This window comes from Chiloscyllium punctatum, unplaced genomic scaffold (genome assembly GCF_047496795.1).
Source record: "Chiloscyllium punctatum isolate Juve2018m unplaced genomic scaffold, sChiPun1.3 scaffold_623, whole genome shotgun sequence".
NCBI classification, from domain to species: Eukaryota; Metazoa; Chordata; class Chondrichthyes; order Orectolobiformes; family Hemiscylliidae; genus Chiloscyllium; species Chiloscyllium punctatum.
In genome coordinates this window covers 66,106-87,500 of record NW_027310357.1, presented here as the reverse complement: position 1 = coordinate 87,500, position 21,395 = coordinate 66,106, and the positions used below count along the sequence as shown (strand labels likewise).

The following is a 21,395-nucleotide window of genomic DNA, read 5'->3' as shown; positions in this document are numbered from 1 at the left end:
CATTCCTCCCCTCACTCCATCTCATTCTTCCCTCGCCTCTCCCTTTCTTTCTATCTCAATCTCTTTCCTCCCTCACCTTTCCCTCTCTCTCTTTATTTGTCTCTCCCATTCTCCCGGTCCCTCTCTCTCTCTCTAGCTCACACACACACAATATCCATGTCTCTCTCTCTCTCTCGCTCTCTCTCTCTCTCTCTGTGTCCCATTCTCCTGATGCCCTCTGCTCTCTCTCTCTCCCCCTCTCTCTCTCCCATCTTCCCAGTGCCCTCTCTCTCTCTCTCTCTCTGTGTCCCATTCTCCTGATGCCCTCTGCTCTCTCTCTCTCCCCCTCTCTCTCTCCCATCTTCCCAGTGCCCTCTCTCTCTCTCTCTCTCTCTCTCTCTGAGTCCCATTCTCCTGATGCCCTCTGCTCTCTCTCTCTCCCCCTCTCTCTCTCCCATCTTCCCAGTGCCCCCTCCTCTCTCTCTCTCTCTCTGTGTCCCATTCTCCTGGTCCCGTTTGCTCTCTCTCTCTCCCTCTCTCTCTCCCATCTTCCCAGTGTCCCCTCCTCTCTCTCTCTCTCTCTCTCTCTCTGTGTCCCATTCTCCTGATGCCCTCTGCTCTCTCTCTCTCCCCCTCTCTCTCTCCCATCTTCCCAGTGCCCCCTCCTCTCTCTCTCTCTCTCTGTGTCCCATTCTCCTGGTCCCGTTTGCTCTCTCTCTCTCCCTCTCTCTCTCCCATCTTCCCAATGCCCCCTCCTCTCTCTGTTTCTCTCTCTCTCTCTCTCTGTCCCATTCTCCTTGTCCCCTTTGCTCTCTCTCTCTCTCTCTCCCTCTCTCTGTCCCATCTTCCCAGTGCCCCCTCCTCTCTCTGTCTCTCTCTCACTCTCCCATCTTCCCAGTGCCCCCTCGTCTCGCTCTCCCACCTTCCCAGTGCCCCCTCCTCTCTCTCTCTGTCTCTCTCTCTCTCCCACCTTCCCAGTGCCCCCTCCTCTCTCTGTCTCTCTCTATTTCTCCCACCTTCCCAGTGCCCCTGCCCCTCTCTCTCTCTCTCTCCCATCTTCCCAGTGCCCCCTCCTCTCTCTGTCTCTCTCTCACTCTCCCATCTTCCCAGTGCCCCCTCATCTCTCTCTCCCACCTTCCCAGTGCCCCCTCCTCTCTCTCTCCCACCTTCCCAGTGCCCCCTCCTCTCTCTCTCTCTCTCCCTCTCTCTCCCACCTTCCCAGTGCCCCCTCCTCTCTCTCTCTCTATCTCTCTCTCTCTCCCACCTTCCCAGTGCCCCCTCCTCTCTCTGTCTCTCTCTCTCTCTCCCACCTTCCCAGTGCCCCCTCCTCTCTCTGTCTCTCTCTCTCCCACCTTCCAAGTGCCCCCTCCTCTCTCTCTCTCTATCTCTCTCTCTCTCCCACCTTCCCAGTGCCCCCTACTCTCTCTGTCTCTCTCTCTCTCTCCCACCTTCCCAGTGCCCCCTCCTCTCTCTGTCTCTCTCTCTCCCACCTTCCCAGTGCCCCCTCGTCTCTCTCTCTCTCTATCTCTCTCTCTCTCCCACCTTCCCAGTGCCCCCTCCTCTCTCTATCTCTCCCACCTTCCCAGTGCCCCCTCCTCTCTCTGTCTCTCTCTCTGTCTCTCTCTCTCCCACCTTCCCAGTGCCCCCTCCTCTCTCTCTGTCTCTCTCTCTCTCCCACCTTCCCAGTGCCCCCTCCTCTCTCTGTCTCTCTCTCTCTCTCCCACCTTCCCAGTGCCCCCTCCTCTCTCTGACTCTCTCTCTCTCTGTGTTGCTCTCCACAACATCTCCCTCACAGTGTCACCCACCCCCACAACGTACCATCATCCATGAAGCTGGGGATACAGATATTTCCACATTTGCTCTCACAGCAGCTCTGCCAGGCATCACAGTCTTCATCTCCGCTGCAACGATCTCCGAGTTTCAGGTCACACATGGGCTCCAGGCGGTGGGGAGCAGGACAGATATCATCACCTGGACAACACAGAGACAGTATGGATACGGTTGTACGGAAACACACAACTCCCTCGGATCGGCTCGAGTGAGACACGAGAGCTGAACGAGGAACTCCCACTGCTCTTCCATCACGGATAGACCAGCTCCACAGCCCCGGGATTCAGGAAGCCTCATGTATTTAGGCAATTCCAGGTGAATCTCCAAATACCACCCTCCCACATCCCCGTAAACCGCGGACAAACACACACACACACAGACACACACACACAGACACAGACACATACACACACACACAAACACACTCTCACACACACACACAGACACACACACACAGACACATACACACACACACACACAGACAGACACATCCACACACTCACACAGACACATACACACACACACACAGACATACACATCCACACACTCTCACACACACACACAAACTCACACACACACACATAAACACACTCTCACACACACACACAGACACACACACACAGACACATACACACACACACACACAATCACACTCTCACACACACACACACAGACATACACATCCACACACTCACACACACAGACACATACACACAGACACACACACACACTGTCCCACACAGACACACACACACACATCCACACACTGACCCACACACTATTACACACACACATGCCCACACACTGACCCTCACAGACACACAAACACACACCCAGACAGACACACCCAGCTCCCTGCCCACACTGCCATGTACTGTCATCACCACACCATCGTCTCTGATCAAACAGAGACACACTGATCACTTACGGCTCATGAGGAAACGAGGTACACATCTCTTTCCACAGGTGGCATTGCAGCATGATGACCAGGCATGGCAGTCAGTGTCATTCTGACACACGTCTCCCAACTTCATCTCACAGAATGGGTCCAAGCGGGTGGAGGCAGGGCACTGGGTCGCTGCAAGGAACATCAGGACATATGGAGAGGGTCACACTCCCACAGGGCAGGGACAGCATGGGGTATAGATACAGAGTAAAGGTCTCTCTCCCCCATCCCCCCGATCAAACACTCCCACAGGACAGGGACAGCATGGGGTTAGATACAGTGTAAAGGGAGCTCGACACCATCCCCCCGATCAAACACTCCCAGGGACAGTGACAGCATGGGGTTAGATACAGAGTAAAGGTCTCTCTCCCCCATCCCCCCGATCAAACACTCCCAGGGACAGGGACAGCATGGGGTTAGATACAGTGTAAAGGTCTCTCTACACCATTCCCCGATCAAACACTCCCAGGGACAGGGACAGCATGGGGTTAGATACAGAGTAAAGGTCTCTCTACACCATCCCCCCGATCAAACACTCCCAGAGACAGGGACAGCATGGGGTTAGATACAGAGGAAAGGTCTCTCTACACCATCCCCCTGATCAAACACTCCCAGAGACAGGGACAGCATGGGGTTAGATACAGAGTAAAGGTCTCTCTACACCATCCCCCCGATCAAACACTCCCAGGGACAGGGACAGCATGGGGTTAGATACAGAGTAAAGGTCTCTCTACACCATCCCCCCGATCAAACACTCCCAGGGACAGTGACAGCATGGGGTTAGATACAGAGTAAAGGTCTCTCTACACCATCCTCCCGATCAAACACTCCCAGGGACAGGGACAGCATGGGGTTAGATACAGAGTAAAGGTCTCTCTACACCATCCCCCCGATCAAACACTCCCAGGGACAGGGACAGCATGGGGTTAGATACAGAGTAAAGGTCTCTCTACACCATCCTCCCGATCAAACACTCCCAGGGACAGGGACACCATGACGTTAGATACAGTGTGCAGCTCCCTCCACACTCTCCCACCATCCACCATTCCCAGGGACAGGGACACCATGGGGTTAGATACAGGGTGCAGCTCCCTCCACACTGTCCCACCATCCACCATTCCCAGGGACAGGGACACCATGGCGTTCGATACAGGGTGCAGCTCCCTCCACACTCTCCCACCATCCACCATTCCCAGGGACAGGGACACCATGGGGTTAGATACAGGGTGCAGCTCCCTCCACACTCTCCCACCATCCACCATTCCCAGGGACAGGGACACCATGGGGTTAGATACAGGGTGCAGCTCCCTCCACACTCTCCCACCATCCACCATTCCCAGGGACAGGGACACCATGGCGTTAGATACAGGGTGCAGCTCCCTCCACACTCTCCCACCATCCAACATTCACAGGGACAGGGACACCATGGTGTTAGATACAGGGTGCAGCTCCCTCCACACTGTCCCACCATCCACCATTCCCAGGGACAGGGACACCATGGTGTTAGATACAGGGTGCAGCTCCCTCCACACTCTCCCACCATCCACCATTCCCAGGGATAGGGACACCATGACGTTAGATACAGGGTGCAGCTCCCTCCACACTGTCCCACCATCCACCATTCCCAGGGACAGGGACACCATGGGGTTAGATACAGGGTGCAGCTCCCTCCACACTCTCCCACCATCGACCATTCCCAGGGACAGGGACACCATGGGGTTAGATACAGGGTGCAGCTCCCTCCACACTGTCCCACCATCCACCATTCCCAGGGACAGGGACACCATGGGGTTAGATACAGGGTGCAGCTCCCTCCACACTGTCCCACCATCCACCATTCCCAGGGACAGGGACACCATGGGGTTAGATACAGGGTGCAGCTCCCTCCACACTCTCCCACCATCCACCATTCCCAGGGACAGGGACACCATGGGGTTAGATACAGGGTGCAGCTCCCTCCACACTCTCCCACCATCCACCATTCCCAGGGACAGGGACACCATGGGGTTAGATACAGGGTGCAGCTCCCTCCACACTGTCCCACCATCCACCATTCCCACGGACAGGGACACCATGGGGTTAGATACATGGTGCAGCTCCCTCCACACTCTCCCACCATCGACAATTCCCAGGGACAGGGACACCATGGCGTTAGATACAGGGTGCAGCTCCCTCCACACTGTCCCACCATCCACCATTCCCAGGGACAGGGACACCATGGGGTTAGATACAGGGTGCAGCTCCCTCCACACTGTCCCACCATCCACCATTCCCAGGGACAGGGACACCATGACGTTAGATACAGGGTGCAGCTCCCTCCACACTCTCCCACCAACAAACCCTCCCGGCTCGATACCTGTAGCCAGTGGGATGATACACAGAGCTTAACAGGAGTGGTGCCTTACGTCTGGACAGGAACTTGAAGACACATCTATTCCCACAGGTGGTATTGCAGCAGGTTTGCCAGCCCTCACAGTCGTTGTCCTCATTGCACTGAGTGTGGAAACTCATGGAACAGACGTGGCTCAGTCTGGAAGGTGAGGGACACCTTTGTTCGCTCCCTACAGAGACAGAGGCTCCATCTTAGCTTCAGAAACTGCTGCTGCTGCTGCTTGAACTATCATTCACTGACTTCGCCCCGAGCTCAAGGGCGGGGTGATAGAGAGAGAGACAGAGAGAGAGAGACAGAGAGAGAGAGAGAGAGGGAGAGAAAGAAATAGAGACAGAATGAGGGGGAGAGAGCAAAAGACAAGCAGGGAGAGAGAGACAGAGAGAGAGAAAGAAATAGAGACAGTGAGAGAGACAGACAGACACAGGGATAGAGAGTCAGAGACAAAGCCGGGTGGAGGGAGGTGGTCACGAGAGAGAGAGAGAGAGAGAGAGAGAGAGCAAGAGAGAGATAGGAGGTTGGAGACAGAGACAGAGAGAAAGAGAAACAGGAAAAAGGGAGCAGGAGAGACAGACAGAGACAGAAAGAGAGGCGGGGGACAGAGGAAGACAGAGGCAGAGAAAAAGAGAGAAATAGACAAACATAGATATAGAGATGGAAAGAGAGAGGAAAGGAAAGAGAGACAAACAGCCAGACAGAGGAACAGACAGAGAGAAAGAAACAGACAGGGAGAGACAGAAAGAGAGACAGACAGAAAGAGCAAAACACAGTGACAGGGAGAGATAGAGAGAGAGGGAGGGAGGGAGACAGAGGCAGAGAGAGGGAGAAACTGAGGGACAGAGTTGGGGAGATGCAGACAGAGAGAGACACACACACAGAGTAAGAGAGAGAGAGGAGAGAGAGAGAGAGAGAGACAGAGAAAGGGAGAGACAGAGGGACAGAGATGGAGAGAGACAGATGGAGGGAGACAAAGAGAAACTGAACGGGAAAGAAAGGGAGAGTGAGAGATGTGATGGGACGAAAGAAGCTGTGAGAGAGAAAGAAAGAAAGAGACAGACACAAACTGACAAGAGAGACAGAGTTCCAAGAACTGATCATGTCTGCCCAATATCGCAGAGACGTCCATTGACAGAGGGAAAGACAGAGAGCGAGGGAGAGAGCGAGAGACACACATTCACACATACGCAGAAATAGCAACACAAACACAGTGACTTTCTGTGTCTCCCGATCCCTGATGAACATGCTCTGGGGTGGAGGTTGTGGGTGGGGAGGGAGACGGTAGAGTGGTGCTAAGTAAACGGGGTTACTTACCCCTGCTGCGGTAGGGATGGACACAGCGTTGCCCACAGCTGGTGTTGCAGCACATCTGCCATGCGTAGCAGTCATCATCCTCCTCACACACCTCGCCGTATTTCAGGTTACACACAGCAGAGAGGCGAGCAGGAGAAGGACACATTCCAGATGTCCGATCTGTCACACAGAGAGAGTGAGGGAGGGAAGGAGGGACAGGGAAAGGGAGAGAGATAGACACGGCTCAGACACAGAGGAAGGCCTCATCAAGGACATCAGTTCACCACACTCAGCCTGCTGGGAAAAGGATATTCCCAACACTCAACTTGCTGGGAAAAGGTATCCCCACACACAGCATGCTGGGAACAGGATATTCCCTATACCCAGCCTGCTGGGAGCAGGGTGTTCACTACACCCAGCGTGCTGGGAACAGGATATTCCCCACACTCAGCCTGCTGGGAACAGGATATTCCCTATACCCAGCCTGCTGGGAGCAGGGTGTTCCCTACACCCAGCGTGCTGGGAACAGGATATTCCCTACACCCAGCATGCTGGGAACAGGATATTCCCTATACCCAGCCTGCTAGGAGCAGGGTGTTCCCTACACCCAGCGTGCTGGGAACAGGATATTCCCTATACCCAGCATGCTGGGAACATGATATTCCCTATACCCAGCCTGCTGGGAGCAGGGTGTTCCCTACACCCAGCGTGCTGGGAACAGGATATTCCCCACACTCAGCCTGCTGGGAACAGGATATTCCCCATACACAGCCTGCTGGGAACAAGATATTCCCCACATGCAGCTTGCTGGGAGCAGGATGTTCCCCACAGTCAGCCTGCTGGGAGTAAAGTGCTCCCTACAATCAGCCTGCTGGGAGCAGGGTGTTCCCTACACCCAGCGTGCTGGGAACAGGATATTCCCCACACTCAGCCTGCTGGGAACAGGATATTCCCCACACTCAGCCTGCTGGGAACAGGATATTCCAGACAAAAAACCTGCTGGGAACAGGCTGCTCACCAATACTCAGCCTGCTGGAGACAGGGTGTTCCCCACACTCAGGCTGCTGGGAACAGGTTGTTCCACACACTCAGGCTGTTGAGAACAGGGTATTCCACACTCTCAGCCTGCTGGGAGTGGGTTTCCTCCACACTTAGCCTGCTGGGAGCAGGATATTCCCCATACTCAGCCTGCTGGGAACAGGATATTCCTGACCATCAGCCTGCTAGGAACAGGGTGTTCCCCACACTCAGCGTGCTGGGACCAGGGTGTTCCCCACACTCAGCCTGCTGGGAGCAGCGTGCTCCCCACACCTAGCCTGCTGGGACCAGGATATCCCCCACACTCAGCCTGCTGCCCGAAAGGTTGATTTCGCTGCTCGTTGGATGCTGCCTGAACTGCTGTGCTCTTCCAGCACCACTCATCCAGTTTTTACCTCAGCCTACTGGGAGCAGAGTGCTCCCCACACTCAGCCTGCTGGGACCAGGGTGTTCCCCACACTCAGCCTGCTAGGACCAGGGTATTCCCCACACTTAGCCTGCTGGGACCAGGGTGTTCCCCACACTCAGCCTGTTGGGAGTGGGTTTTTTCCACACAGAGCCTGCTGGGAGCAGGATATTCCCCACACTCAGCCTGCTGGGAGCAGGATATTCCCCATACTCAGCCTGCTGGGAGCAGGATATTCCTGACCATCAGCCTGCTAGGAACAGGGTATTCCCCACAATCAGCCTGCTGGGAGCAGAGTGCTCCCCACACTCAGCCTGCTGGGACCAGGGTGTTCCCCACACTCAGCCTGCTGGGACCAGTGTATTCCCCACACTCAGCCTGCTGGGACCAGAGTGCTCCCCACACACAGCCTGCTGGGACCAGGGTGTTCCCCATACTCAGCCTGCTAGGGAACAAAGTGCTCCCCACACTCAGCCTGCTGGGACCAGGATATCCCCCACACTCAGCCTGCTGGGACCAGGGTGTTCCCCACACTCAGCCTGCTGGGACCAGGGTGTTCCGCACACTCAGCCTGATAGGGAACAAAGTGCTCCCCACACTCAGCCTGCTGAGACCAGGGTATTCCCCACACTCAGCCTGCTGGGACAAGGGTGTTCCACACACTCAGCCTGCTGGGACCAGGATATTCCCCACACTCAGCCTGCTGGGACCAGGGTGTTCCCCACACTCAGCCTGCTGGGACCAGGATATCCCACACACTCAGCCTGCTGGGACCAGGATATTCCCCACACTCAGCCTACTGGGACCAGGGTGTTCCCCACACTCAGCCTGCTGGAACCAGGATATTGCCCACACTCAGCCTGATGGGAGCAGAGTGCACTCCACAATCAGCCTGCTGGGACCAGGGTGCTCCACACACTCACCCTGCTGGGACCAGGGTGCTCCACACACTCAGCCTGCTGGGACCAGGGTGTTCCCCACACCTAGCCTGCTGGGACTAGGATATCCCCCACACTCAGCCGGCTGGGAGCAGAGTGTTCTCCACAATCAGCCGGCTGGGACCAGGATATTCCCCACACTCAGCCTGCTGGGAGCAGAGTGCTCTCCACAATCAGCCTGCTGGGACTAGGATATCCCCCACACTCAGCCTGCTGGGACCAGGATATTCCCCACACTTAGCCTGCTGGGACCAGGGTATTCCCCACACTCAGACAGCTGGGAGCAGAGTGCTCCCCACACTCAGCCTGCTGGGACCAGGATAATCCCCACACTCAGCCTGCTGGGACCAGAATATTCCCCACACTCAGCCTGCTGGGAGCAGCGTGCTCTCCACAATCAGCCTGCTGGGACCAGGATATCCCCCACACTCAGCCTGCTGGGACCAGGATATCCCCCAAACTCAGCCTGCTGGGACCAGGGTGTTCCCCACACTCAGCCTGCTGGGACCAGGGTGCTCCCCACACTCAGCCTGCTGGGACCAGGATATTCCCCACACTCAGCCTGTTGGGACCAGGGTGTTCCCCACACTCAGCCTACTGGGAGCAGAGTGCTCCCCACACTCAGCCTGCTGGGACCAGGATATTCCCCACACTCACCCTGCTGGGAGCAGAGTGCTCCCCACACTCATCCTGCTGGGACTAGGGTGTTCCCCATACTCAGCCTGCTGGGAGCAGAGTGCTCCCCACACTCATCCTGCTGGGACCAGGGTGTTCCCCATACACAGCCTGCTGGCGGCAGTGTGATTACATGACCCTCTGCTGGGATTTAGCTGGATCTTGGAGGGACTAACCAACCATATGCAGTTACCTGAGACTGACAAACTCCTGCTCTGCCCCATGAAGGGATTGACACAGCGTCTACCGCACGGTGTCTCACAACATGACGTCCACTTGCCACAATCGTCATCATCTTCACACGAGACGCTGTGATTCATCCTGCAGACACGTTCCAGGCAGGACGGCTTAGGACATTCTCCAGATTTCCCAGAGTCTGCAAGTGTAACAGTTCCACTTATAGGAGAGATCAGGAGAGGTGTGGGTGTGTGAGAGACAGAGACAGAGAGATTGAGAGGGTGGGTGAGAGAGGGACGGGGGAGAATGAGAGGGAGATCAAGAACTGAGAGGAACAGGGAGGGAAATGTGACAAAGACAGAGAGAGACAGAGGAACGTGCAAGAGGCAGACTGAACAAGAGGAGACACAGAGAGAGGGCGAGAGAGAGACAGGAGAGATAGTAACACAGAGAGCAAGTGACAGAGGGAGAGACGTGACCAAGAAAGAGAGGGAGTCGAAAGCGACAAAGACAGAAAGAGAGACACAGATGAACATGCAAGAGACAGACAGAACGAGAGGTGAAAGAAGGACAGGGAGAGAGACAGAGAGGAGAGATAGCAACACAGATGGACTGATGGAGAGACACGATGGAGAAAGAGTGGAATGTGACAATGACAGACATAGAGAGAGAGAGAGAGACATACAGACAGAGAGAGGGAGAGAGACAGAGAGAGAGGGAAAGACAGAGAGACACAGAGAGACAGACAGACAAAGAGGGAGAGAGAGAAACAGACAGACGTGCAAAGGATGGAGATGAAATGACGTCACACAGAGAGAGAGAGAGAGAGAGGTGTGCTGCAGGAATGCACAAAGAGAGGCAAAGGGAAATACACCACAGACACAAAGTGAGATATAAAGAAGCAAAGGTCACAGTTCTGCCTCATACAGACAGGTTAAGCAGCCATTCCTTTTGGACCAGGAACTACCTCCATAAGACTTTCTGTAGAACGACAGGACACAACGTTTCTGACACCCAGCATCACAGCACCTTTGAGATCCAGCACAATCTTGGTCCGACTCACACACCTTCCCAAAAGTGGAGTTACACACACGGGCAAGATGGTCTGGGCGAGGGCACAGCCCGTCATCTTCCATTGGGAGAAAAGAGAGAGACAGAACCGCACAGGGTTAGATACAGAGTAAAGAACCCTCTGCACTGTCCCCATTAAACATTCCCAGGGACCGGGACAGCAGGGGGTTAGACACAGAGTAAAGAACCCTCTACATTGTCCCCATTAAACACTCCCAGGACAGGGACACCACGGGGTTAGACACAGAGTAAAGAACCCTCTACATTGTCCCCATTAAACACTCCCAGGGACCGGGACAGCACGGGGTTAGATACAGAGTAAAGAACCCTCTACATTGTCCCCATTAAACACTCCCAGGGACCGGGACAGCACGGGGTCAGATACAGAGTAAAGAACCCTCTACATTGTCCCCATTAAACACTCCCAGGACAGGGACACCACGGGGTTAGACACAGAGTAAAGAACCCTCCACATTGTCCCCATTAAACACTCCCAGGACAGGGACAGCACGGGGTTAGACACAGAGTAAAGAACCCTCTACATTGTCCCCATTAAACACTCCCAGGACAGGGACACCACGGGGTTAGACACAGAGTAAAGAACCCTCTACATTGTCCCCATTAAACAGTCCCAGGAAAGGGACATTACGGGATTAGACACAGAGTAAAGAACCCTCTACATTGTCCCCATTAAACACTCCCAGGGACCGGGACACCACGGGGTTAGATACAGAGTAAAGAACCCTCTACACTGTCCCCATTAAACATTCCCAGGACAGGGACAGCACGGGATTAGACACAGAGTAAAGAACCCTCGACATTGTCCCCATTAAACACTCCCAGGGACAGGGACAGCACGGGGTTAGACACAGAGTAAAGAATCCTCTACATTGTCCCCATTAAACACTCCCAGGACAGGGACGGCACGGGTTAGACACAGAGAAAAGAACCCTCTACATTGTCCCCATTAAACACTCGCAGGGACAGGGACAGCACGGGGTTAGACACAGAGTGAAGAACCCTCTACATTGTCCCCATTAAACACTCCCAGGACAGGGACACCACGGGGTTAGACACAGAGTAAAGAACCCTCTACATTGTCCCCATTAAACACTCCCAGGACACGGACACCATGGGGTTAGACACAGAGTAAAGAACCCTCTACATTGTCCCCATTAAACACTCCCAGGACAGGGACACCATGGGGTTAGACACAGAGTAAAGAACCCTCTACATTGTCCCCATTAAACACTCCCAGGACAGGGACACCACGGGGTTAGACACAGAGTAAAGAACCCTCTACACTGTCCCCATTAAACACTCCCAGGACAGGGACACCATGGGGTTAGACACAGAGTAAAGAACCCTCTACATTGTCCCCATTAAACACTCCCAGGACAGGGACACCACGGGGTTAGGTACAAAGGACAGTTTCCTCCACACTGTCCCACATCGAAGAACCGCAGTTCACGGACAGCATGGGGTCAGATACAGAGTAAAGTTCACTTTGCACTCTCCGCGCTAAACACTCCCAGGACAGGGACACCATGGGGTTAGACACAGAGTAAAGAACCTTCTACATTGTCCCCATTAAACACTCCCAGGACAGGAACACCATGGGGTTAGACACAAAGTAAAGAACCCTCTACATTGTCCCCATTAAACACTCCCAGGACAGGGACACCACGGGGTTAGACACAGAGTAAAGAACCCTCTTCATTGTCCCCATTAAACACTCCCAGGAAAGGAACACTACGGGTTTAGACACAGAGTAAAGAACCCTCTACATCGTCCCCATTAAACACTCCCAGGAAAGGGACACCACGGGGTTAGACACAGAGTAAAGAACCCTCAACATTGTCCCCATTAAACACTCCCAGGATAGGGACAGCATGGGGTTAGATACAGAGTAAAGAACCCTCTACATTGTCCCCATTAAACATTCCCAGGACAGGGACAGCACGGGGTTAGACACAGAGTAAAGAACCCTTTACATTGTCCCCATTAAACACTCCCAGGGACCGGGACAGCAGGGGGTTAGACACAGAGTAAAGAACCCTCAACATTGTCCCCATTAAACACTCCCAGGATAGGGACAGCATGGGGTTAGACACAGAGTAACGCTGCCTCTAACTCACCCCCATCAGACTCCCCAAGGACAGGGACAGCACATGGTGAGATACACATTGAAACATTGCTCTGTCCTGTCCCACACCACATCCATTCAGGAACACCAGATGAACAGTGAGTGAAGCTCAGACAAGAAGAACTCACCATTTCTGAAATGCCTGAGGACACATCTGTACCCACACGGGGTCATGCAGCACGTGCCCCATCTGCCACAGTCGCTCTCATTTCTACATTCCCTGCCCAGAGTTGTGTTACACACATAGCTCAGTTGACTTGGGCTTGAGCACTCTCCGGGTCTCTCACCTGGAAACACAACATTCCGATATAAGACTCGACTTACACACGAGAGGGGAGACCGACAGGGATTCCACATCAGGGATATATTTGCTGTTTTCAGGAGTGCAACGGTCCGGGAAAAAGAATTGGAACAATGTACAGACTGGGGTCGACCACAGTCTAATCCCTGCAGTTTCGGGACTCTCTCACTCTGCTCCCTGTAGTCTTGGGACTCTCTCACTCTGCTCCCTGCAGTCTCGGGACTCTCTCACTCTGCCCCCGGCAGTCTCGGGACTCTCTCACTCTGATCCCCACAGTCTCGGGACTCTCTCACTCTGCTCCCTGCAGTCTCGGGACTCTCTCACTCTGCTCCATGCAGTCTCGGGACTCTCTCACTCTGCTCCCCACAGTCTCGGGACTCTCTCACTCTGCTCCCCACAGTCTCGGGACTCTCTCACTCTGCTCCCCACAGTCTCGGGACTCTCTCACTCTGCTCCCTGCAGTCTCGGGACTCTCTCACTCTGCTCCCTGCAGTCTCGGGTCTCTCTCAGTCTGCTCCCTGCAGTCTCAGGACTCTCTCAGTCTGCTCCATACAGTCTCGGGACTCTCTCTGTCTGCTCCCTGCAGTCTCGGGACTCTCTCAGTCTGCTCCCTGCAGTCTCGGGACTCTCTCACTCTACTCCCTGCAGTCTCGGGACTCTCTCACTCTGCTCCCTGCAGTCTCGGGACTCTCTCACTCTGCTCCCTGCAGTCTCGGGACTCTCTCAGTCTGCTCCCTGCAGTCTCGGGACTCTCTCACTCTGCTCCCTGCAGTCTCGGGACTCTCTCACTCTGCTCCCTGCAGTCTCGGGACTCTCTCACTCTGCTCCCCGCAGTCTCGGGACTCTCTCACTCTGCTCCCTGCAGTCTCGGGACTCTCTCACTCTGCTCCCTGCAGTCTCGGGACTCTCTCATTCTGCTCCCTGCAGTCTCGGGACTCTCTCAGTCTGCTCCCTGCAGTCTCGGGACTCTCTCACTCTGCTCCCTGCAGTCTCGGGACTCTCTCAGTCTGTACCCTGCAGTCTCGGGACTCTCTCACTCTGCTCCCTGCAGTCTCGGGACTCTCTCAGTCTGCTCCCTGCAGTCTCGGGACTCTCTCACTCTGCTCCCTGCAGTCTCGGGACTCTCTCACTCTGGTCCCTGCAGTCTCGGGACTCTCTCAGTCTGCTCCCTGCAGTCTTGGGACTCTCTCTCTGTCTGCTCCCTGCAGTCTCGGGACTCTCTCACTCTGCTCCCTGTAGTCTCGGGACTCCCTCACTCTGCTCCCTGCAGTCTCGGGACTCTCTCACTCTGCTCCCTGCAGTCTCGGGACTCTCTCACTCTGCTCCCTGCAGTCTCGGGACTCTCTCAGTCTGATCCCCACAGTCTCGGGACTCTCTCACTCTGCTCCCCACAGTCTCGGGACTCTCTCACTCTGCTCCCTGCAGTCTCGGGACTCTCTCACTCTGCTCCCTGCAGTCTCGGGACTCTCTCAGTCTGATCCCTGCAGTCTCGGGACTCTCTCACTCTGCTCCCCGCAGTCTCGGGACTCTCTCAGTCTGCTCCCTGCAGTCTCGGGACTCTCTCACTCTGCTCCCTGCAGTCTCGGGACTCTCTCAGTCTGATCCCTGCAGTCTCGGGACTCTCTCAGTCTGCTCCCTGCAGTCTCGGGACTCTCTCAGTCTGCTCCCCACAGTCTCGGGACTCTCTCACTCTGCTCCCTGCAGTCTCGGGACTCTCTCACTCTGCTCCCTGCAGTCTCAGGACTCTCTCAGTCTGCTCCCTGCAGTCTCGGGACTCTCTCAGTCTGCTCCCTGCAGTCTCGGGACTCTCTCACTCTGCTCCCTGCAGTCTCGGGACTCTCTCACTCTGCTCCCTGCAGTCTCGGGACTCTCTCACTCTGCTCCCTGCAGTCTCGGGACTCTCTCAGTCTGCTCCCCACAGTCTCGGGACTCTCTCACTCTGCTCCCCGCAGTCTCGGGACTCTCTCACTCTGCTCCCTGTAGTCTCGGGACTCTCTCACTCTGCTCCCTGCAGTCTCGGGACTCTCTCACTCTGCTCCCCACAGTCTCGGGATTCTCTCACTCTGCTCCCTGCAGTCTCGGGACTCTCTCACTCTGCTCCCTGCAGTCTCGGGACTCTCTCACTCTGGTCCCTGCAGTCTCGGGACTCTCTCACTCTGCTCCCTGCAGTCTCGGGACTCTCTCACTCTGCTCCCTGCAGTCTCGGGACTCTCTCACTCTGCTCCCTGCAGTCTCGGGACTCTCTCACTCTGCTCCCCGCAGTCTCGGGACTCTCTCACTCTGCTCCCTGTAGTCTCGGGACTCTCTCACTCTGCTCCCTGCAGTCTCGGGACTCTCTCACTCTGCTCCCCACAGTCTCGGGACTCTCTCACTCTGCTCCCTGCAGTCTCGGGACTCTCTCTCTGTCTGCTCCCTGCAGTCTCGGGACTCTCTCACTCTGCTCCCTGCAGTCTCGGGACTCTCTCACTCTGCTCCCTGTAGTCTCGGGACTCTCTCACTCTGCTCCCTGCAGTCTCGGGACTCTCTCACTCTGCTCCCTGCAGTCTCGGGACTCTCTCACTCTGCTCCCCGCAGTCTCGGGACTCTCTCAGTCTGCTCCCTGCAGTCTCGGGACTCTCTCACTCTGCTCCCTGCAGTCTCGGGACTCTCTCACTCTGCTCCCCACAGTCTCGGGACTCTCTCACTCTGCTCCCTGCAGTCTCAGGACTCTCTCAGTCTGCTCCCCACAGTCTCGGGACTCTCTCACTCTGCTCCCTGCAGTCTCGGGACTCTCTCACTCTGGTCTCTGCAGTCTCGGGACTCTCTCACTCTGCTCCCTGCAGTCTCGGGACTCTCTCACTCTGCTCCCCACAGTCTCGGGACTCTCTCACTCTGCTCCCCACAGTCTCGGGACTCTCTCAGTCTGCTCCCTGCAGTCTCGGGACTCTCTCACTCTGGTCTCTGCAGTCTCGGGACTCTCTCACTCTGCTCCCTGTAGTCTCGGGACTCTCTCAGTCTGCTCCCTGCAGTCTCGGGACTCTCTCACTCTGCTCCCCACAGTCTCGGGACTCTCTCAGTCTGCTCCCTGCAGTCTCGGGACTCTCTCAGTCTGCTCCCTGCAGTCTCGGGACTCTCTCACTCTGCTCCCCACAGTCTCGGGACTCTCTCACTCTGCTCCCTGCAGTCTCGGGACTCTCTCACTCTGCTCCCTGCAGTCTCGGGACTCTCTCACTCTGCTCCCCGCAGTCTCGGGACTCTCTCAGTCTGCTCCCTGCAGTCTCGGGACTCTCTCACTCTGCTCCCTGCAGTCTCGGGACTCTCTCAGTCTGCTCCCTGCAGTCTCGGGACTCTCTCACTCTGCTCCCTGCAGTCTCGGGACTCTCTCACTCTGCTCCCCGCAGTCTCGGGACTCTCTCACTCTGCTCCCTGCAGTCTCGGGACTCTCTCACTCTGCTCCCTGCAGTCTCGGGACTCTCTCAGTCTGATCCCTGCAGTCTCGGGACTCTCTCACTCTGCTCCCTGTAGTCTCGGGACTCTCTCAGTCTGCTCCCTGCAGACTCGGGACTCTCTCAGTCTGCTCCCTGTAGTCTCGGGACTCTCTCAGTCTGATCCCTGCAGTCTCGGGACTCTCTCACTCTGCTCCCTGCAGTCTCGGGACTCTCTCACTCTGCTCCCTGCAGTCTCGGGACTCTCTCACTCTGCTCCCTGTAGTCTCGGGACTCTCTCACTCTGCTCCCTGCAGTCTCGGGACTCTCTCAGTCTGCTCCCTGCAGTCTCGGGACTCTCTCAGTCTGCTCCCTGCAGTCTCGGGACTCTCTCAGTCTGCTCCCCGCAGTCTCGGGACTCTCTCACTCTGCTCCCTGCAGTCTCGGGACTCTCTCAGTCTGTACCCTGCCGTCTCCGTTGTGCTGAACTATCTTGCCCCAGACCATTCCCCTGCTGACACTCTGTCAGACCCTAATCCTTACCTTGCCTGAATGAGGAGACACATTTCTTGCCACATCCAATCTCGCAGCACTGTTCATAGGAAGGACAATCATCATCATCCTCACAAGATCGAGCCCTGTTTTTCTTGCAGAGAAAAGACACACGGGAATGTTCTGGGCATTTCTTTCGCAAAACTGAAGGAGAGAATGAGGTTTCACTTGGTCAATTTGTTTACATACAGTGTAATGTTTCCATTGTCCTCTATCAAACACTCCCACGACACGGACAGTGGTATTAGATACAGAGTCATGGTTCCTCTACAGCACCGACTCATCAAACACTACCAGGACAGAGACACCATGCTCATAGGTACAGTGTAAAGCTGACTCTACACTGCTCACATTGGTCCTCTTCAGCACATTCGGGATTATCACACAAACCTGTGGGAGGCACCGCGGTGATGGATACTCACATTTACTGATGAATGTTGGGACACATTTCCCACCGCAGCCCTTGGCCAGGCAGCACCTCTGCCACACGTCGCATTGCGTGTCGTTCTTGCAGTCTTTTCCCAGGGTCGTGTTGCACAACATCGTCAGCCTCCTTGCAATGGGACAGGTTCCGTTCTCTGTGAAGACAAACACAGGGAGATGGGGGACAGAATCAGACAACAAATCACTTGTGACTGTGGAATTAACAGATAAACACCCCACTCTCCCATCTCACTGACAGAATGGAGCCCAGTGCCTTGTGAAGGAAGCTGGGAATTGGAGAGAGGGTGGGACAACTCAGCCTTCACAACACTACTCCATGATCTGCCGCAGTATTCCAGACAGCTCACACACAATTCCTCTCTCGTGGCCTACAGTGGGAACAGAGAACGGGCTGAGGAGAGACAGACGACTTAACTGTGATGGAACAGAGGCATCAGACAGACCACAACATCCAAACAGGGTGTACTCATATTCCTGGAGAGTAGGATACTGTGTGGTTTGCACAACAATCCCTCCCTAACCCAGGGACAGGGATCGGGAACAGGATCCCTGTCTGTGTCACACCACAATCCCTCCCTAACACAGGGACAGGGATCGGGAACAGGATGCCTGTCTGTGTCACACCACAATCCCTCCCTAACCCAGGGACAGGGATCGGGAACAGGATCCCTGTCTGTGTCACACCACAATCCCTCCCTAACCCAGGGACAGGGATCGGGAACAGGATCCCTGTCTGTGTCACACCACAATCCCTCCCTAACCCAGGGACAGGGATCGGGAACAGGATCCCTGTCTGTGTCACACCACAATCCCTCCCTAACCCAGGGACAGGGATCGGGAACAGGATCCCTGTCTGTGTCACACCACAATCCCTCCCTAACCCAGGGACAGGGATCGGGAACAGGATCCCTGTCTGTGTCAAACCACAATCCCTCCCTAACCCAGGGACAGGGATCGGGAACAGGATCCCTGTCTGTGTAACACCACAATCCCTCCCTAACCCAGGGACAGGGATCGGGAACAGGATCCCTGTCTGTGTCAAACCACAATCCCTCCCTAACCCAGGGACAGGGATCGGGAGCAGGATCCCTGTCTGTGTAACACCACAATCCCTCCCTAAACCAGGGACAGGGATCGGGAACAGGATCCCTGTCTGTGTCACACCACAATCCCTCCCTAACCCAGGGACAGGGATCGGGAACAGGATCCCTGTCTGTTTCACACCACAATCCCTCCCTAACCCAGGGACAGGGATCGGGAACAGGATCCCAGTCTGTGTCACACCACAATCCCTCCCTAACCCAGGGACAGGGATCGGGAAGAGGATCCCTGTCTGTGTCACACCACAATCCCTCCCTAATCCAGGGATAGGCATCGTGAACAGGATCCCTGACTCGTTCACACCACAATCCCGCCCTAATCTAGGGACAGAGATCGGGAACAGGATCCCTGTCTGTTTCACACCATAATCCCTCCCTAATCCAGGGGAAGGGATTGGGAACAGGATCCCTGTCTGTGTCACACCACAATCCCTCCCTAACACAGGGACAGGGATTGGGAACAGGATCCCTGTCTGTGTCACACCACAATCCCTCCCTAACACAGGGACAGGGATTGGGAACAGGATCCCTGTCTGTGTCACACCACAATCCTGCCCTAACACAGGGACAGAGATCGGGAACAGGATCCCTGTCTGTGTCACACCACAATCCCTCCCTAACCCAGGGACAGGGATCGGGAACAGGATCCCTGTCTGTTTCACACCACAATCCCTCCCTAACCCAGGGACAGGGATTGGGAACAGGATCCCAGTCTGTGTCACACCACGATCCCTCCCTAACACAGGGACAGGGATCGGGAACAGGATCCCTGTCTGTGTCACACCACGATCCATCCCTTACCAGGTACAGGGATTAGAAGCGGGGTCCTGTTCTGCCGAGCCCCTATCCCTCGCTAACCTGGGAGGAGGGATCAGAGCCGGGATTCCAGGATGGCCTTGGGGAATCTGTACTCCCTGGATACTGTCTATGTCCGGCACATTGGATGTGTTTCCCTCTCTCACACACTCTCTCTCTCTGTCTCTCTCTCTCTTTCTCACCTCCTGTGAAACACTTTGGGATGCATTTCTTCCCACAGCCAGCATCACAACACGAGTGGTATCCATCACAGTCCCCGTTGTCATTACAGGAACGCCCGGTGCTGATCTGACAGAACATGGAGAGGGTGTCCTCCTCTGGGCACTGGTCAGCAGGCTCTGTCAATGGGAAGGTAGGACAGACACAGTTACAGAGTCCCACACAGGGCCCTTCACATACTCCTTCACACCTTCCCCATCTGTTCCCCACCCTCCCCCCATTCCCAAACCAGGGAATGCTCATTCTACTGCCCACCCTCTGCAATAACCCTCTCACTTACTGTTGCTTCCCTCTTTCCCTCCAACTGCTCTCCTCCTCTGACAGCATCACTTTCCCCTTTCCATGGTGATAAACTCCTGAAAACGTTTTATCTCTTGGGTTTTCACATCCCTTTATCCCCTACCAGTTCCTCAATCTGTCAAGGTGCCTCCTCAACATCGCTCCTGTACCTGCCTCCACCACCCCCCGTGACAGCACTTTCCACATACTAACCACCCTGTGTGTTAAACAAACCTGCCTCCCACGGTCTCCCCTTTTACCCCAAATCTGTGCTCCTATAGTCATTGACATTTCTGTCCTGGGAAAGTAAAACTGACCAGGCGATACATTCGGTTTGTAAGTGAGGAACCTTCTATCAGGTCGACTCTCATCCTTTCCATGTTCACGTGAAAACAAACCAGGCTTATTCGATCTCCCAAAACGCATCACCTCACATTTGCTCAGATTACACTCCATCTCTTCACCCAATCCTCTGGTCTATCTCCATCCTGCTCTGTCCTCGGGCAATCCTCCTTCGTATCCACAGCTCCCCCTAACCTGCGTGACGATCACGAACATATTCATCGGGGGGGCCACCTTCATTCTCCTCCTATATATCTGATAAATGGCAAGGGGGTCACAGCACAAATCCCTGTGGGACACCACCGATCACGGTTCTCCAGTCCCTTTCACTGCTACTCTCTGTGCTTCTGTCACTAAGCCAGTTGTGGATCCATCTTACCAGCTCACTGTGTGTGGATCCCGTGTATATTCACCTTCTGTTCTGGCCTACCATGAGAGACCTTGTCAAAGGCCTTGTTACAATCCCTATCGACAACACCCACTGACCTGCCCTCACCAATCACCTTTCTCACTTTCTCAAAAATACAGGCTCAGTCAAGCTTGGGAGACACAGCCGTCCCTGTACAAAGCTACCTTTCCTGTTGCTAACAAGGCTATGTTTATCCCGGAATGCTGGAGTGGGACTTACAGCCCGGTGTCCACACCACAGCGGGTCTAGCCTGACAAAGCCCTGCCCTCCCATGCAAAGGAGACCCTGTCACTGAATGTGGGGGGATTATTGGTCCTCTGACCTGCTGGGGTAGCGTAGGTTCGGGGTGAGAGGGGCTTACTTCTCGCAAACCACTGTGACACACATCGAGGTCCACACTCCGTCTTACAGCACGATGCCCAGTGACCACAGGAATCGTCTCCATCGCAGGGAGCGGTGAAGTTCATCCGACAGACATAATGCAGTCTGGTCGTGTCCGGACATGTGGATCCTTGGCCTTTAGGAGACACTGAGAGAGAGAGAAAAACAGCTTTCACCACAACTGCTGATCCAACAGAGACCCTTCCCTGGGAAACATCTCTCACAGACAGCAGAGAAACTGGAGCTAGAGGGGGTGGCAGAGA

General features: G+C 55.2%; 1 protein-coding gene across 1 annotated transcript in view; it reads right to left on the bottom strand.

Annotated features, from left to right (window-relative positions):
* Window positions 1-21,395, bottom strand: part of LOC140473491 (uncharacterized) — a gene marked incomplete at its 3' end in the record, with an annotated part of 90,153 nt that overhangs the window by 5,155 nt on the left and 63,603 nt on the right. Inside the window, exons 26-36 of the mRNA XM_072567615.1 lie at window positions 21,113-21,280; window positions 19,685-19,840; window positions 17,565-17,720; window positions 17,134-17,286; window positions 13,014-13,172; window positions 10,636-10,797; window positions 9,685-9,867; window positions 6,456-6,614; window positions 5,161-5,316; window positions 2,738-2,887; window positions 1,798-1,950 (exon numbers count right to left, since the gene is read on the bottom strand). Of these exons, the coding sequence (XP_072423716.1) occupies window positions 1,798-1,950; window positions 2,738-2,887; window positions 5,161-5,316; window positions 6,456-6,614; window positions 9,685-9,867; window positions 10,636-10,797; window positions 13,014-13,172; window positions 17,134-17,286; window positions 17,565-17,720; window positions 19,685-19,840; window positions 21,113-21,280 (1,755 nt within the window). The remainder of the gene's footprint in view (window positions 1-1,797; window positions 1,951-2,737; window positions 2,888-5,160; window positions 5,317-6,455; window positions 6,615-9,684; window positions 9,868-10,635; window positions 10,798-13,013; window positions 13,173-17,133; window positions 17,287-17,564; window positions 17,721-19,684; window positions 19,841-21,112; window positions 21,281-21,395) is intronic.